We start from the raw sequence: 19,441 nt of genomic DNA on the forward strand, positions 1-19,441 counted from the left end.
TAAGTTGGAGACGTAATACACACACATCATCTGAAATACTATCGACAGTTACATATATTATACGAGTTACCCCCCGTGGAACGATCCTATCGCTATACACACACATGAAAAATCTGTCGTTTATTTCATAAAGATGCTTCTTTTAAAATAACAGGATTAGTGGTCAGCTCTTAACTTACCAAAGTTTTTAAAAGAATCTATCAAAGCTAAAGCTTTGTTGCCCTTTTAATCGCTAGTATGTAGGCCTGGGGGAAAACTTGGTTGTGTGAAATTGCTGCTAGTTTTGTGTTACTGAACATGTTGGATGTCACAAATTGAATTAGTTATGTGACCATAACTATGGTTATGTAACCCTGGGTTATATAATATGATATATATATATATATAGTGTGTGTATATATATATAAACACGTGTGTTGTCCCGTCTCGTAAACAGTGTATGTGACGTCATCAGTTCGGAATGCATGTACCTTTGTTGTTATGTTCTGTTTCAACATTCTGACTGAATTGAACTTACGACGTAGACCTTGGACATGCCCCTTGCACGAATAATTCTGGCTACTTGCAATTGGTAGATACTAACTGCCCAGCGGTCATTCTTTCAATCCGACTCGTGAGAGACGGATCGGATTACGGATAGAGCCGAGCCATTAATGATATAGAGGGCGTACGGATACATTGCCGCCAGCATGTATTAGCAGGCTAGGAACATCATACCCGGTATGTATAACCGTATCATATAATAACTATTGTGTGGTTATAACATTTAGTTATTAGAATTACTATATTTATAGCGGTCTCTATTCAGAGGTCTGGTACCTCGGTCGGCGCGGAAGTTGTATAGTATTTATTGTATGCATATGAGAGGGTAAATGTATTTATTGTATTGTGCTTTATTGTAGGTTTCTCGGAGATTATAAAGGAAAGATATACACATAAAACAACTTGTCCTAGTTATTGTTATAGCTGAGCAACCGGTGACAGTTATGTTAAAGGTAATACAAACAAAAAAATTGACAAGCAGATGGCAATTTTTATTTTTTATTAATATCGAAGAAAACTTGCGTACAAATGGATTTTATGAGTTCGCTTGCATTATATCATACATACACGCACAAACAACCATGGCCAGTTGTAGCCAACACTATTTACACACAATATCGTGACAATTAAAAATCAAATTTATCGATATGCAATATAGTTTGTCGTTGTGCCAAATACCGACAAAATACTCTAAGATGCAAGTAGATGGTTGCTTTTGTAAAAAAACCAAATCATTAATCGTTAATATAAGTTGGCATTCATCCTCGTTATGTTAGTACTGTTTATGCATACAATGCTTATTACAAACTGTGAGTTGGGTTCTTAAAACGAAACCTTAAATTTTTATTTTCGAGTTTCGATAACATAAACGGTGTCAAGAAAGAGAAAAACATATGAAATCAGACTCAAATACTAACTGGATTTCCATAAAAATTTGACAACAAACAATGCCTTATCAAAAGTTACGTAAAATGCAGAAACTCATTTGATAACCTGTTAGAATACATGTACGTATCGAGAGTTAATGTCCTTGCAGTTCACAAGAACCAATATCGTACATATAAGTTGAAAAAGGGGCATAAGGCTTGTATCATTTAGAGAATGATAGCCCCTGCTGCGAATATGACAATAATGTGTTGGTGGGTATGATGGTATCGAGTTGAGTCTACAATTAGACAATACCGACGACTTTGAAAATGTTCTTTTTTACCATTCACTTTGTCTACGTTACTGATAACTAAGAAATGTAGAATTATGAAATTAACATCTTACTATGTCCAGAAAGCATTATCCTATAAAAGTTGAGAAGATGCTTGAAACCCATCACATGTCTTCATTTTCACGATAGGGTATTAGACATATTGCCACTCCCAATAAATATAAACAGTCAGATGATCAAACAAGTCCTTGAGTATACAAATGAGCAATGCACGAATTCCTACTAAAATTTAGTTATTTCAACATCACGAACATCAAGCTTCTTTTTTCGTTTATATTCCTCCCTGGAAAAGAAATGACGTACAGAAAGAATTAAAGTTTGCAATGTCAATGTGTAGTAATCAACTTACGTTGCTGACGGTATATTGAAGAGGGGTTTATATTTCTAGAATTGTTTTATAATTTTTAAAGGAGTTTTCAATGTTTATATAAATTGTCTTATGTCTCTGATATCATGTTAAAAATCAAATGTTCTAAATATATTTTATATGACCGAACGCCAGTACTCAAATATATTTATGTGCACCTTAGGATGTTAAAATGTAGGCTTTGTCGTAGACAATTATAAACCCGTACAATATATCGTATCATACATCTTTTTTTCTGTGATTCAGTATTTTGTCATTTCCCTTTATATTGTATTTGAGAACTTCCAGTTACACTGTATTTCAGAACTTCCCGTTACATTGTTTTTGAGAATTTCCCGTAACAAAGTATTTCAGATCTTATCGTTACATTGTTTTTCAGAATTTCCCATTACACTGTATTTCAGAACTTCGCTTTACACTGTTTTTAGAACTTCCCGTTGCATTGTATTCCAAAACTTCCAACTATATTGTTTTTAGAACTTCCCATTTCAGTGTTTTACAGAACTTCCCCGTAAATTGTGTTTCAGAACTTCCCATTTCAGTGTATATCAGAACTTCCCGTTACAAAGTATTTCAGAAGTTCTCGTGACATTGTATTTCTGAACCTCCCGTTACGTTGTTTAAGTACCACGAGACATGGTGTTACTTACGTTCCGAATAGTCTTGCATCTTCTATTGTTTCCGGCAACCGTGTATTAAGCGTTTCTGGTAGAAACATTGTGAGAATACCAGCGAGGACAGATGCCGCCCCGAATATCACCAATGGTACGGCTTGGCCCATCTTACCGCCAATGAGTTGGGACTGAAACATTCGTCAGTAGAATTAGAGTTATTGTTCCATAGTTGTGTATCAGTAATGTATTCGATTATTTATATGACGTTAGAAACATTAGTACAGCTTTTTTCCAATATGCAGATGCATACCACTTTTTATTCAATCATCACTTTTTATACAATATAAACAGTTTTGATGTTTAGTATGTGCTTGTATGCTTCGAAGAAAAATCCTAACACAGAACATGTGTATCTTATAAATATCATTTGAAGAAGAAGTATTTATATCATTGAACAATGTGTTAAAAACGTACCGAATCTGCTATCAAAGGAGCAACCATGCTACCAACCCTTGCACCACACGAAAATATACCAATGGCAGCATTCCTGAGAACGGTTGGAAACAGCTCCGCAGAATATATGTAGATGATGGCGAATCCCGCAGATGACCCAAGCTTCCCTATTAAAGCTAGGACTGTTGTTAAAGTTTGGAGATCTGATCAAAGGGAGATAACACAAATTAATGTTAAATATAAAAGGCTTTACAAACACTATCTTAAGGGATTAAACCTCATAACAACATTTAAGTCAGCACTGGTTACCAAATCCATTTTGACTTGGTATTTGTTTGTAATAATGGATGAAGTCCTGAATTATCGTATTTGAATTAATCCCCTAAAATCTGACTTGCAACACTACATAATAAAATGAGAGATTATCATGTCAATTTAGGTAAATATAGAAAACATGTTGCACACAAATGGGGTTCTTAATGGGAAGTGAATGAATGAATTTATAGTTTAACATATTTATAACGTCTATGAATCGACTTATGTCAACGAACATGGAAAGAGATTAAACAGCACTAACACACATAGACAAAATCCAATCTAATATTTGACAAGACAAAAGGAACTAAGCAGACACCAACACAGGGGGAAAGACACAACAAACCTCAACAAAAGAGCTAGAGGCGAGTCGGGGGCTCCTGAGGAATACACAAAATCTCAGTATATTGGGTATTGTATTTATATCATTTAATCAATACGTATATTCGTTTTAGGCATACAAATTTTGAAAATATTTGATAATTTAAGTCCGATATGAGGTTTTTTACATTTCCGTGTTTTTCTTTATTTGTAATACTCCATCATCCAGTGAATCATGTTGGTGTACAGTTAAGTCTGATATATTGTGCTTTTGATATAATGTTACAAAAGACACCACGCGAAACTAACACAATGTCAATACTAAAACACAAAAAGGGCTATAAAATGTACATTGAAACAGGAAGTAAACTATTTCATATTTGCTTTAAACAGTTCAAATGTGTTTCAATAAACTACTTTTGAATCCATACATCACGTCCGCGGCAGAAGTCTTATTTAGCTTGATAACAGGGCAAATGAATGTCGTGTATGACAACGTAACCATTAAATTGTGTAAATAAGATCACGTTATGACAGTTGAAGTTTAACTGTCAACGATATGCATGGGTAAATCAAGATGTCGTCAACGGAGAATAAAAAAAACTTTCCTTCAACGGCGAAAATATTACATGCTCATGCTGTTATTGTGGAGGAATTGATAACATTCAATAACTTTAGTATAAAGGTAAGGACTATCACTCATACGCGTACATTTCGGGAGCACCGTTCAGCAGTCATTCCGAATGCCGATAGGAAGGAATTTCCCATTTAGCGTCAGCTGATTTCTATACTGATTTCTGTTTAAAGAGAAAAGTGTGTAACCGAGTCTTTGAAAGTTAGTTCAAATCTGAACACGGGGAAAAGCATATCAGAAAAGTGTTTTTAGTGCAAATATAACAAATAACAAAGAATGCCTGCCATACCTTTACCGCCATACAAAACGGTGAAAATTGTTGACAGACACGCTATGCCCCCAGCGAGCATACTTGTACAGTGCAGTGTTCTCCTGCCTAACCTGTCGAGGAAAATGATGCTGATAATGTAAGCTGGGAACTCAACCATTCCAGAGAAAAAGAAATTGAGGTAAACATCTCCACTGAGATTTCCAGAGTTCAAGGTCAGTCCGTAATACACTAAACTCACCACCATCCTGTAACAAAAGTTCCGTAGCATTAAATGGCAGGATATGTTTAAACTTAAAGTGAAAATAAATGCAAATGATTAACCTTTTCTGTGTCTTCAACGAAGGGGATATTGAAGACACTTCAATCGATCTGCTGCCCACGATGCTACACTTGGGACCTTTTTATTTTCCTATCTGTCCTGCATTCTTTCTTTTCTATCTACTTTCTATTTCAGGCGGTGTCTCCCTAGGTACCCGTCCTGATATGACCCTAGCTTCTGTCTCCCTAGGTACCCGTCCTGATATGACCCTATCTGTTGTCTCCCTAGGTACACGTCCTGATATGACCCTAGCTTCTGTCTCCCTATGTAACTGTCCTGATATGACCCTAGCTGTTGTCTCCCTAGGTACTCGTCCTGATATGACCCTGTCTGTTGTCTCCCTATGCACCCGTCCTGATATGACCATGGCTGTTGTCTCCCTAGGTACACGTCCTGATATGACCCTAGCTGTTGTCTCCCTAGGTACCCGTCCTGATATGACCCTGTCTGTTGTCTCCCTAGGTACCCGTCCTGATATGACACTGCCTGTTGTCTCCCTAGGTAACCGTCCTGATATGACCATAGCTGTTGTCTCCCTAGGTACCCGTCCTGATATGACCTGTCTGTTGTCGTCCTAGGCACCCGTCCTTATATGACCCTGGCTGTTGTCTCCCTAGGTACATGTCCATATATAACCCTGGCTGTTGTCTCCCTAGGCACCCGTCCTGATATGACCCTGGCTGTTGTCTCCCCAGATACACGTCCTGATATGACACTGGCTGTTGTCTCCCTAGGCACCCGTCCTGATATGACCATGGCTGTTGTCTTCCTAGGTATCCGTCCTGATATGACCCTATCTGTTGTCTCCCTAGGTACACGTCCTGATATGACACTGGCTGTTGTCTTCCTAGGTACCCGTCCTGATATGACCCTAGCTGTTGTCTCCCTAGGTACCCGTCCTGATATAACCCTGGCTGTTGTCTCCCTAGGTATCCGTCCTGATACGACCCTAGCTGTTGTCTCCCTAGGTACCCGTCCTGATATGACCCTGGCTGTTGTCTCGCTAGATACCCGTCCTGATATAACCCTGCCTGTTGTCTCCCTAGGTACCCGTCATGATATAACCCTGGCTGTTGTCTCCCCAGATACACGTCCTGATATGACACTGGCTGTTGTCTCCCCAGATACACGTCATGATATAACCCTGACTGTTGTCTCCCTGGGTACCCGTCATGATATAACCCTGGCTGTTGTCTCCCTAGGCACCCGTCCTGATATAACCCTGGCTGTTGTCTCCCTATGTACACGTCCTGATATGACCCTAGCTGTTGTCTCCCTAGATACCCGTACTGATATGACCCGGGCTGTTGTCTCGCTAGGTACCCGTCCTGATATGATCCTGGCTGTTGCGAGGACCTCGAAACAAACAAACAAATGGACATAGACTGTCATACTGTGGCATATAGGAGGAAACACAATCAAACTTACATATTTAACAAATATAATGATTTTGTTGTTTTATATGTAATACAAATATTAGTATTATCACAAAAGGTATAGTCACCTTTACCATAACTACGTAATACAGTAGTAAAGAGGATTGCGGTAAATGTATTCAATACCTGTTGTAATTACCACTTTATTGTGTCTGTAGTAGCCATCAGGTGCTAACATTATATATTATTCCTGTTATTGCAATTTGCCACGTACCAGTTGTAGAGGATGATTAATGTTCGGATAAATAGGATACGTGACGTGAATATCTTGTAGATTTTCTCTTGTTTTGGCTTGTCCCTGACTTCTCTGTCCAGAATTTTTTCAGGTAACTCTTTCTTGTTGAACTTTGCTGCTTTTCTCAGTATGTCCTCTGCTTCATCAAACCTACCTTTGTTGATGAGCCATCTTGGAGATTCGGGGATGAACCTTGAAAATTAAATTATTAAGAAAACGTTTGACTAACTGCAGAGCGTCATTCCTACCAGCAACATGGAATTACACATCAGAGACATAAACGTATTCGATTTGTAAATACACTGTTTTATATCATTCAATTTTTAAGAGTGCCAACTGCTGGTGTTTAACATACACACATGCTAGGTAGCCTTAATAAGACCCTGTCCATCTATATCTCATTTCTTCAGAAGCCAATACGAGGTAAATAATATATATGTATATATATAATTACTTTTAGTCCATGTTCAGAAATCGGACACAGGCGTCCAAAAGACCCTGACTAGTTAAAGCCTACATAATGTACCCTGATTACACATGACAAGATATGGGGTTATACATGTCACATGTAAATTGAGTTAAATATGTTTGCTCGTGATAACATTTTGGAGAAATAGATAACAACGCTGTCATGGCGCGGCTACTCAGTAGATTTGCTTATAACTATGTACCAATTCTGTTAGCTGTTCTGTGTATACGAACATGTACTCAAATAATCACATATTCTATTGAAGCTTCATCTGCATAGAACAAACCGTTTGGGCTGGACAACGTGAAATTGAAATTATGTTGTATACGCCCTTCGACAAACAAAATAAGAAACATGTTTAAATTCAGTAGATTTGAGGTATGTCAATATGTGAAAAAACCAAAATGAAATGTTTGCCTGTGTGTAACCTTACCACCAATATGTCAGATATAAGACCATCGGTGCTGCTATGATGATTTCCACGTGGTGCCAGTCTCTGACTAAGTAACCAATCCCAGCCAAGCAACATTCTCCAAAGGCGAAGAAAATTTCGTTGATGATACCAGTGTATTTACGCTTTGTTGGACCAACGATTTCCACACCTGCAAAGACATAAGTTATTCTGTTTGGTATAAATTGATTGATTTGTTTATATATAAAGTCCTTGTTGAGGTACAATGTACAAGATAATGGCATAAGCTGAGATTTTTAATAAATAGAAATACTAATAGTGTGTACATGATTACTTTATAGCATCGTGTTCGATAATAACATTTGTTGTTGTAATTTCGATAAATCAATAGAATATGTTAAATAATGACAAAGTATATCATTTAACAGCTAGGTATTTATATGGCTACAGTGTTTATTTATAAATGGCGTTATTAGACATGTTTAATAATCGGGTGAATGTGTTTAAATTCTGTATTCGTAGCACGGTATTTTGATGATTTTTTTCCATGCGTTTGTTTATCTATGTTTATAAGCGATGTTGACTGAGGTATTTACAAGTGGGCAGGTCAAATGGAACATCCTTGAAGTAAGTGCCGTTCCGTAGTAACCTAATTATGCAAGACATGTTCGGATCAGATGCACAGCAACGGTCGCTCAATGAGCTATTTCATACACAATAAAAATGTTGAACCCTGATACAAGGTCAATCCATTCTATAAAGGCTAATATGTTATCTATGTTTTCGGTACACTCTACGCAAAATCATCTCATTTCGGTTACAAAGGAATTACAGAAAAATATTGATGCTTCCTCAGCTGTTAAGGGCGCATATTAACTGAATGGGTTAATGCTGTTAGCTGAATACATAGTCAGCCAGTTGTGTTATTTGTCCGAGATTCGAAGAAAATGACAATCATGTATGATGCAGACAGTGAAATCTTAGTCTGAGGCCAGGTCGAGAGCAAAACTTTAACAAATCGTATGTAAAGGTTCAGATTTCTCTGTCTGTATCACACAGGAGGGATTGATTATGTTTCTACCGTAGAATGACGTTGTATTGGTGAAACATATGCACCGTGCTATCAACGAGGATGCATGGAATGCGAGATCAAATGTATGACGCAACTCTTGTTACGTCACATAAAGTGATAACTCGGTAGAAACTCTTTTCAGAAATACAGCCTTTCTTCAGGCAAAGGGGGACACATTTTCCTGATCAAAACAGGGACGCTCCTGTAAAGTGTGAGAGAAAAAAGCATCCGTCTCATTAACAATTATTTAATCATAACGTAAAAATATTTTGAAATTTTGTAGAGTATCTTTGTTTGCCGTGCAATACCTTTTCCATACGCCGATTAACTGATGTTTGTCTACATTATTGCATTCACCACAAATAGCCACGTGTTTCATAACAATTCAATCATAAATGGTTACACGGTCAAGATGGTTTGAAAAGTTCTGGGCGAGTCTCTCCATGGAAAGACACTATGTTGCATTTACCTTCGAATTTAATGCAATTTAATGTTATACGATGCATGGCTACCGCTTTAAGGATTGCTGATACATCTGCTATTATTATAAAGGAATTTGAAACCTTATTCAACAGTTCTGTATGAAATTAAAGAAAAATTGTCGGAAGACATTAAAATATAGATACAATGTATATTAATAAACTGTTATCAAACAAACAAATAGATAGCATATGATGCCGTCGGTATACCTACATGTATAACGAATGACATGATGGAAACAAAGAACTTCGTTTAGAATTACTTAGATCTAAGTGGATATTTTAATCTTAAACTGTAGGTTTGATATAAAGACCGTCCATATAAACATTTTAAAAAGAAATACTTTAGTCGAAATGTGTATATTTATTTTTCAGTTCGGGATTTGCTAACCAGAAGCAGCCATGGACTATATCTGACGGCACACAGTTTGTGTATTCTGATGCGTGAAAATCAAAATTAACCAACCATCATTTGTTACTGGACCCCGTTCCGTTGTATTGGAAGTCGTCCAGAATAGAAAATACTTAATCTCACAGGGAATACCTCTGTAGACCCTACGATCCTTAACACGGACCTTACCTATGACGTAAGCTGTAATGAATGTGCCTGAGAATGCCATACCAGCCAGGAACCTCAGAATGACGTATGCAATGTAGTTCGGAGCCCAGGCCAGGCCAAGTGACGATGCAAATAGCAACGCCATTGAAACCATGATGGTCTTTTTACGACCAATGCTGTAAAGACAATTTGAGGCTGTATTATTGTTTGTGACGATAAACAATAATCTTTACGATACGACTTCATCAGATTGATAATGATTTGGCTATCAACTTATGAATACTCTCATAACCTATGGATGATTGTTATATTATATTTGTTTTATTTTCTGATGAAAGGCTTTGCCTTCAAGCTTTTATTACGAATGACTGTTGATATTTACTTTATTAAATCGGCAAATGTTTATACATAAAGTTACAATTTCTGTTTCATCGTTTGTAATGGATGCCTTTTGTAATATTTATCACAGCATACCTTCCTAGACGGGTATATTGTACTGCAGCACACCTGGGCAATGCGCTAGTGCTGAAGTATACCAAATGTTCCTAACCACATCATAATATAACATATACAATTGTACCTGTCAGAATTAGCAGAATAATCGTCGCATTGTCATTAAACATTTATCTGATTATATATATATATGTGTGTGTGTGTGTGCGTTACCATGTCAGAAGTATACCCTTACCCGTCTGAGAGGGAACCGAAGACGAGAGCGCCCACCAAAACACCCCCGAAGAAGATTGACTTAGCTGTGGATACTTTATAGTGGCTGCCACATACCAGGTCATGCTGAAAACAAATATAACATATATTTCTAAGAGTAGACTGCTAAAACTTTATGGTTTTTAAAGCTAATATGATATTTGATGAGGATATTATCTGTAAACTTTGAAGTCATTGCTGTTGTGTTATTCACTACCAGTAGCATTATGTGTGTATGTAGGATTACAATCCATTCTGTAATTTTGTAATAAAGAAAATTGACATAGTTGTAATTGTAATGAGATGTGCATGTACCTGGTTTATATATGCAAATCTCAATTTTGTCTCGGATCTTGACTTTGAACTGAACGTGAATTCAACGATTCAACGAAGTGTTAAGTGCCAGGTGAGAGAGTTAGAAAATAAAACGTAATGCAAAAATAGAGGATTTTGAACGAGTTCCCATGATTTTTAACAAATACGTTCGATAAAATGCAGATAGAATGGGAACTTAAGCGAGATTTTGTTTCGTCAACATTTCATAAATGTGTTGACGGGAAGAGCAATGCAAAACCAAACCATTTCTATCTTTACCAAAAATTTGAAACTATTCTTTATGACGTCACAAATTATAGATATTACTGATGTTACATTCCCCAAATCAATGTGATGATCCTATAACGTTGCGTAGCTGTCTCAGTATGTGACAGTGTTAAAAAATGTATAAAGTTACAGAGTAGTCTGTGAGTATAATGGTGTTATTACACTGTATACTTACACTTTTTTCTTCAGAAGAAAAAACTTAATTGATTCAGAAAGATGTGATTTTTTTCTAGTGAAAAGCGTTCGTTTTACAATAATTAACATGTATCGGAAGGGACAAGGGATTCCTTCAAAAAATGTTACATGCGCCGAAACAGTGAAGAAAGATTGAGTTGCTGATGGTGTTTTAACACTGTTCAGAAGGTAAGGTATGCTATGGGGTTATTCCATTGTAATATGTGATGGTGTTATGCCACTGTACAAGCTATTAAGTATTTGGTGGGGATGTTAAGTTATACAGCAGCCCGAGTATATGATGGTGTTTAACAGTGTACAGAAGATTAGGTATGTGATAGTGTATTAATGTTGTACAGCAGTCAGGGTATCTGGTGGTGTTATAACATTGCACAGAAGATTAAGTATGTGATAGTGTATTAATGTTGTACAGCAGGCCGAGTATCTGATGGTGTTATAACATTGTACAGAAGATTAAGTATGTGCTGGTGTATTAATGTTGTACAGCAGCCCGAGTATCTAATGGTGTTATAACATTGTACAGAAGATTAGGTATGTGATAGTGTATTAATGTTGTACAGCAGCCAGGGTATCTGTTGGTGTTATAACATTGTACAGAAGATTAGGTATGTGATAATGTATTAATGTTGTACAGCAGTCAGGGTATCTGATGGTGTTATAACATTGCACAGAAGATTAAGTATGTGATAGTGTATTAATATTGTACAGCAGCCCGAGTATCTGATGGTGTTTAACAATGTACAGAAGATTAGGTATGTGGTAGAGTATTAATGTTGTACAGCAGTCAGGGTTTCTGATGGTGTTATAACATTGAGTATCTGATGGTGTTATAACATTGTACAGAAGATTAAGTATGTGATAGAGTATTAATGTTGTACAGCAGGCCGAGTATCTGATGGTGTTATAACATTGTACAGAAGATTAAGTATGTGTTGGTGTATTAATGTTGTACAGCAGCCCGAGTATCTAATAGTGTTACAACATTGTACAGAAGATTAAGTAAGTGATAGTGTATTAATGTTGTACAGCAGGTCGAGTATCTGTTGGTGTTATAACATTGTACAGAAGATTAGGTATGTGATAGTGTATTAATGTTGTACAGCAGCCAGGGTATCTGATGGTGTTTAACAGTGTACAGAAGATTAGGTATGTGATAGTGTAGTAATGTTGTACAGCAGTCAGGGTATCTGATGGTGTTATAACATTGTATAGAATATTAAGTATGTGTTGGTGTATTAATGTTGTACAGCAGCCCGAGTATCTGATGATGTTATAACATTGTACAGAAGATTAAGTATATTTGATAGTGTTTTATGTTGTACATTACATCTAGTATCCGTCTTATCAGACTGTCAAAAGTATTAAGTATGCAATGGTGTTTTTACATTATACAGCAGCCCGGGTATCTGATGGTGTTATAAAGGCAGACTGAATAAAAGATCATGCGGATGTACAAATGCAATGGTAACGTACTAGTATATAGCGAGAAGCGTTCTTTCACAGTATTGATGCTTTACCTTGGAAACAAACGTTTCGTAGAACTCACTATCGTCATAAACCCATGACGCACACGTCACCAGAGATGCATTGATTGGATGACTGGAGTTGTCGAACGTGGTACTGGAGGAGTTGTAACTGTATAATTGGCACCCGTCGTAAATGAGAGAGGTATCCTTCGTGGATGGCGGGATATACCTAGACACGTAGTCTTGATGTACGGAGTCTTGTATGGAGTAGGTGTCATTCTCATACCCAGGAATACTGCATCTAATTAAATAAACCCGCATTGTTACATGATGATGACACATATAATCGGTTCATGAGTTTTCTAAACGGCTTCGGGAACCCTAGTCGGCCATTCCCTTTCATAGCCATAGCATTTTCATTCTAATCTTTGCTGGACGCTCTTTGGACCCACTACTTATGATAAATATGAATGCAAAGTGACACTAGTTCACTTCCACACATACATTTAAATATCAATCAGTTATGACCGTAGAATTGTATCGTAGATAAATACATAGGCAAGGTATTTTAGTCAAGTTTATTAGTAATTCAACATAAAACCATACGTTATATATGGTTTTATACCAATTCATGATTAACAACAAAGTTTTCAAACAAATCATGATATCTAACATTTATATAAATTTGCAATGTCATAATTGAAATCTTACCACATATGATTATCATTATGAAATATCAAGTAAAATAAATAACCTTTGTTAACATTAATGTATGATATATAACCATTGTTGAAGTGGTTAAGTATCGATTTAAGATATTTAAGCATAGTGCAATACCTATATATAATACAGTATATAACTTTGGTGTTATACTAATTTATGATAAAGTGTGTTTGTACTACTTATTTATGATATGTTTCCATAGTTTGATACCTAGCTTGATGTTATCCTTATTAATTCTATTCCACCATCGTATAATGCTATCTTTATTATATTTTACCGTGGTGTAATATATGTTAGCATAAGCCAAATAATAGTATTTAAGCGTCGTGTAATACTTGCTTTGAACTAATTTATGATATTTGTTATGGTGTTATACTAATTTATGATATTTGATCATGGTGTTATACTAATTTATGATATTTGTTATGGTGTTATACTAATTTATGATGGTTGATCATGGAGTTATACTAATTTATGTTATTATATGCCTGGTGCTAATTCCCAGCCCTGATTTAAGGAGCGAGGCCATGTGACGAGTCTGTAAATATGTTACAGACCTCGTTCTATGAATAGAAAAATGTTACAGAACTCGACCTATAAATAGAAAAGTGTTACAGACCGCTACTAAAAATAGGCCTAGGTAATTTCCCAGCCAGGCTGTATTTCTGTTATCAATTACACTATTGAATTCAACTACAAATGAATTATCTCATCAAACTTTGAACTATGTGAATATTGATGATGTCGATTGTGCAAATAGTATTTACTTGAAATTAAATATCACATCAATTGAATCTAAAATATATTTTTTTGTGTATGTTATTTTGTATTTGAAGTCCTTCACTCAGTGATTCCAAAATGGTCCATGCCATCCATGTGTTTATGACTTGAAAAATTATTTATCTCATTGTAAAATGTCATATAATAAAACAATTGTGGACTTAGGTTTCGGTCTATTCCTGATTTACGAACCTGTGTCTGAACAATATTCACCTCGGCCTTCGGCCTCTGTGAATATTGTTCAGACCAGGTCCGTAAATCAGGGATAGACCTTACCTGAAGTCCATAATTGTATAATATTGGAGATCATGGAGTTATACTAATTTATGATAGTTGATCACCGTGTTATACTAATTTATGATAGTTGATCATGGTGTTATACTAATTTATGATAGTTGATCATGGTGTTATACAAATTTATGATAGTTGATCATGGGATTGTACAAATTTATGATAGTTGATCATTGTGTCATACTAATTGATGATATTTGATCATGGTGTCATACTAATCTATGATAGTTGATCATGGAGTTATACAAATTTATGATAGTTGATCATGGTGTTATACTAATGTATGATTGTGGATCATAGTGTTATACTAATTTATGATATTTGATCATGGTGTTATACTAATTTGAGATACTCTATCACGATGTTTTACTGATTTATGATATTTTGCCGTGTTGAGAGATTATTTTTATAAACTTAAACGTGATTTTATACATTTTATCACGGACTTAGATAGCAGGGATTGGCAACACCTCTTTCATTTCGCGTATGTATTGTCCACCTCTTGTATTTGTGCACCGAACCGTGACGGCCTGTGACCTCTCGCTGGAGCCAATCTACATGTACCTCTACTGCGCTTGCGTGCTATCTTGCAGACCGATTTCCGGTATCGATAAACACGTTGTTTACCTAGGTGACGAGAGACCGATAGTGTGGCACTGATTTGACAGGCAAGTAACACAGTGTAATCATCGTGGCTAAAACTTCAGAAAATGGATACATACATGTGATGATGTCGCAAACTATGTCAAGCAGCTACATCATTGTCAAATATGACTGACATTTTGTCTCGTGATATTTATTTAGATTTATAATTTTTAATGAAAGAATATGTATACAGATTATGAAAATGAAACTAAAGATTTCGTAGGTGATAAGAGACATATATTCTACAAAAGAAGACAAATATAGAGCGACCAAAATCGAGATCTTTCGAGGGCATACACAGCACGGTAGAAACACATGGTTTTGTTACAAATATCTAATACACATGTACATGTGCTAGACTGATATGGGTCACAGCACATGTATGTTTATCTGTGATCTGTATCAGTATGGTATAACGTTATGTATATTAGACATTGGTAACGAAACCTTCGTGGGAGAAGTGACTTAAAGGGTAAACGTTTAGCAATACGTTTGTCCTATTACACATCATTTTAATTTTTTAACCATTTATTGGAAAAATTCAGAACATCACCTGACCTTATACCTTTGTATGTTATTCTCAAGATTTTGAGATTTGGAATAGGGCATTTAATAATATATGTACCTAGAAAATAGAACACTTTTATAAGTTTATATTTCTAAGCCAACAATTAAAGACATGTTTCAAACCTGAATTCCATCATCTCCACATGTATATCCTTGTTGTCATTAATATTGTGATACAGAAATATATTCTTGATTTCTGTGACATGATTTCAGTTTAATCTGATAACATCACAGCAAGTGATAGTTCGGAGTTCCTACACAAAAATAAGTATGGCTGAATTATCATGAATTCATTGAATTAAGCAAGTATATGTAAATCATAAACATATTTCGGTGCAACTTATTCGCAATTACTCCACATGGTGCATTTCCGTAGCTTCTTTTTTTCTTTATGTATTTGTATTAATAAAATGTGACATTAAAATTAAAAAAAGTGTATCTAAACCTTACTTTCCCAAAATGAACAAAATAGTTCATTGAGATTTTGAATTTCATTTCACCATGTCTCTATTCAGCATTTTGTCAATATTTAATGACTATTGAGAATTTTTTGACTCGATAAAATGATCTTTGAATCTGCAAAAGGACATGTCTATTTGATATGTTTAATGTCTTTGCTGTGACCAAAATATTACACGTTGTAGCCTCTTTTTGACATAATAAGCTCTGTTGTACAACAGGTACCAAGCCCACTCGTTAAAGCTATCCTGTTGACAGCACCACTAGCTCTGTTGTACAACAGCTACCAAGCCCACTCGTTAAAGCTATCCTGTTGACACAGGTACCAAGCCCACTCGTTAAAGCTATCCTGTTGACAGTACCACTAGCTCTGTTGTACAACAGGTACCAAGCCCGCTCGTTAAAGCTATCCTGTTGACAGCACCACTAGCTCTGCTGTACTACAGGTACCAAGCCCACTCGTTAAAGCTACCCTGTTGACAGCACCACTAGCTCTGTTGTTCTACAGGTACCAAGCCCACTCGTTAAAGCTATCCTGTTGCCAGCACCCCTAGCTCTGTTGTACAACAGGTACCAAGCCCACACGTTAAATCTATCCTGTTGACAGCACCACTAGCTCTGTTGTACTACGGGTCCCAAGCCCAGCCGTTAAAGCTATCCTGTTGACAGCACCACTAGCTCTGTTGTTCTACAGGTACCAAGCCCACTCGTTAAAGCTATCCTGTTGTCAGCACCACTAGCTCTGTTGTACTACAGGTACCAAGCCCCCTCGTTAAAGCTATCCTGTTGACAGCACCACTAGCTCTGTTATACTACAGGTACCAAGCCCACTCGTTAAAGCTATCCTGTTGTCAGCACCACTAGCTCTGTTGTACTACAGGTACCAAGCCCACACGTTAAAGCTATCCTGTTGACAGCACCACTAGCTCTGTTGGACTACAGGTACCAAGCCCACTCGTTAAAGCTATCCTGTTGCCAGCACCCCTAGCTCTGTTGTACAACAGGTACCAAGCCCACTCGTTAAAGCTATCCTGTTGTCAGCACCACTAGCTCTGTTGTACTACAGGTACCAAGCCCAGCCGTTAAAGCTATCCTGTTGACAGCACCACTAGCTCTGCTGTACTACAGGTACCAAGCCCACTCGTTAAAGCTATCCTGTTGACACAGGTACCAAGCCCACTCGTTAAAGCTATCCTGTTGACAGCCCCACTAGCTCTGTTGTACAACAGGTACCAAGCCCCCTCGTTAAAGCTATCCTGTTGACAGCACCACTAACTCTGTTGTACTACAGGTACCAAGCCTACTCGTTAAAGCTATCCTGTTGACAGCACCACTAACTCTGTTGTACTACAGGTACCAAGCCTACTCGTTAAAGCTATCCTGTTGACAGCACCACTAGCTCTGCTGTACTACAGGTACCAAGCCCACTCGTTAAAGCTATCCTGTTGTCAGCACCACTAGCTCTGTTGTACTACAGGTACCAAGCCCCCTCGTTAAAGCTATCCTGTTGACAGCACCACTAGCTCTGTTGGACTACAGGTACCAAGCCCACTCGTTAAAGCTATCCTGTTGTCAGCACCACTAGCTCTGTTGTACTACAGGTACCAAGCCCAGCCGTTAAAGCTATCCTGTTGACAGCACCACTAGCTCTGTTATACTACAGGTACCAAGCCCACTCGTTAAAGCTACCCTGTTGACAGCACCACTAGCTCTGTTGTTCTACAGGTACCAAGCCCACTCGTTAAAGCTATCCTGTTGACACAGGTACCAAGCCCACTCGTTAAAGCTATCCTGTTGTCAGCACCACTAGCTCTGTTGTACTACAGGTACCAAGCCCCCTCGTTAAAGCTATCCTGTTGACAGCACCACTAGCTCTGCTGTACTACAGGTACCAAGCCCACTCGTTAAAGCTACCCTGTTGACAGCACCACTAGCTCTGTTGTTCTACAGGTACCAAGCCCACTCGTTAAAGCTATCCTGTTGCCAGCACCCCTAGCTCTGTTGTACAACAGGTACCAAGCCCACCCGTTAAAGCTATCCTGTTGACAGCACCACTAGCTCTTCTGTACTACAGGTACCAAGCCCACTCGTTAAAGCTATCCTGTTGCCAGCACCCCTAGCTCTGTTGTACAACAGGTACCAAGCCCAGACGTTAAAGCTATCCTTTTGACAGCACCACTAGCTCTGTTGTACTACAGGGACAAAGCCCAGACGTTAAAGCTATCCTGTTGACGTTAAAGCTATCCTGTTGACAGCACCACTAGCTCTTCTGTACTACAGGTACCAAGCCCACTCGTTAAAGCTATCCTGTTGTCAGCACCACTAGCTCTGTTGTACTACAGGTACCAAGCCCAGACGTTAAAGCTATCCTTTTGACAGCACCACTAGCTCTGTTGTACTACAGGTACAAAGCCCAGACGTTAAAGCTATCCTGTTGACAGCACCACTAGCTCTGTTGTACAACAGGTACCAAGCCCACTCGTTAAAGCTATCCTGTTGACAGCACCACTAGCTCTGTTGTACTACAGGGACAAAGCCCAGACGTTAAAGCTATCCTGTTGACGTTAAAGCTATCCTGTTGACAGCACCACTAGCTCTGTTGTACAACAGGTCCCAAGCCCACTCGTTAAAGCTATCCTGTTGACAGCACCACTAGCTCTGTTGTACTACAGGTACCAAGCCCACTCGTTAAAGCTATCATGTTGTCAGCAACAATTTTCAGTGTCATTTAAATTATCAATATATACCCAAAGAACTTCTTTGGACGAAGTGCTTAAGCTTTTTTTTACATTAATCCAGATAACTTTTCTTTGGTAGCCTTTTATTTTTGTGTTTTTCAAGACATTTTTCTTGAACTGATTTAGATGTGTGCGCTGTGTAAGAAAGAGAACAAGTATTAAGGGAGCTATACATCCAGTTCAAATAAGCCCTGAGCTTAATACACAGTGTACACTTGTATACAGATTAAAGTTTGCGGTTCACATACCTTTGCTATGTAATTGATTATTATCTTTCAAAATTGATTTTTTGTCAGTTTTGTTACTCAATTACAGAAAATATGTATTGCTATATAAGTATCATTACTATTTATATGAGAAAGTTGGAACATGTTTCATATCAATCACACTTAGATAAAACCAAGAGCCTGCAACATAAACTTTTGCTGTAGGTTAACAAAATAAAGAGATGCACTTGGAATAGTTTATTAGTTCATTTGTGTTAACTCAGTAATATATACTTGGGAAAAATAGATCATGACAAACATGTATATATGTACAAGCACATGTTA

At 37.3% G+C, this 19,441-nt stretch overlaps 1 protein-coding gene across 3 annotated transcripts in view; it reads right to left on the reverse strand.

The window, feature by feature from the left end:
- Positions 1–1,027: 1,027 nt before the first annotated feature.
- LOC110467320 (organic cation transporter protein-like) overlaps positions 1,028–19,441 on the reverse strand; it is a 30,953-nt gene continuing 12,539 nt past the window's right edge. For 2 of the 3 annotated variants that reach the window (XM_021524410.1, XM_021524411.1), the window contains exons 3-11: positions 12,739–12,988; positions 10,407–10,510; positions 9,740–9,894; positions 7,630–7,798; positions 6,707–6,919; positions 4,756–4,982; positions 3,218–3,399; positions 2,780–2,931; positions 1,028–2,045 (exon numbers count right to left, since the gene is read on the reverse strand). In XM_021524410.1, the coding sequence (XP_021380085.1) occupies positions 1,985–2,045; positions 2,780–2,931; positions 3,218–3,399; positions 4,756–4,982; positions 6,707–6,919; positions 7,630–7,798; positions 9,740–9,894; positions 10,407–10,510; positions 12,739–12,988 (1,513 nt within the window). In that variant the 3' untranslated portion in view covers positions 1,028–1,984. The remainder of the gene's footprint in view (positions 2,046–2,779; positions 2,932–3,217; positions 3,400–4,755; positions 4,983–6,706; positions 6,920–7,629; positions 7,799–9,739; positions 9,895–10,406; positions 10,511–12,738; positions 12,989–19,441) is intronic. The other variant, XM_021524412.1, reaches the window with a different exon arrangement.

The sequence above is a fragment of the Mizuhopecten yessoensis genome, unplaced genomic scaffold, assembly GCF_002113885.1.
Source record: "Mizuhopecten yessoensis strain PY_sf001 unplaced genomic scaffold, ASM211388v2 scaffold11169, whole genome shotgun sequence".
In the NCBI taxonomy this organism is placed as follows: Eukaryota; Metazoa; Mollusca; class Bivalvia; order Pectinida; family Pectinidae; genus Mizuhopecten; species Mizuhopecten yessoensis.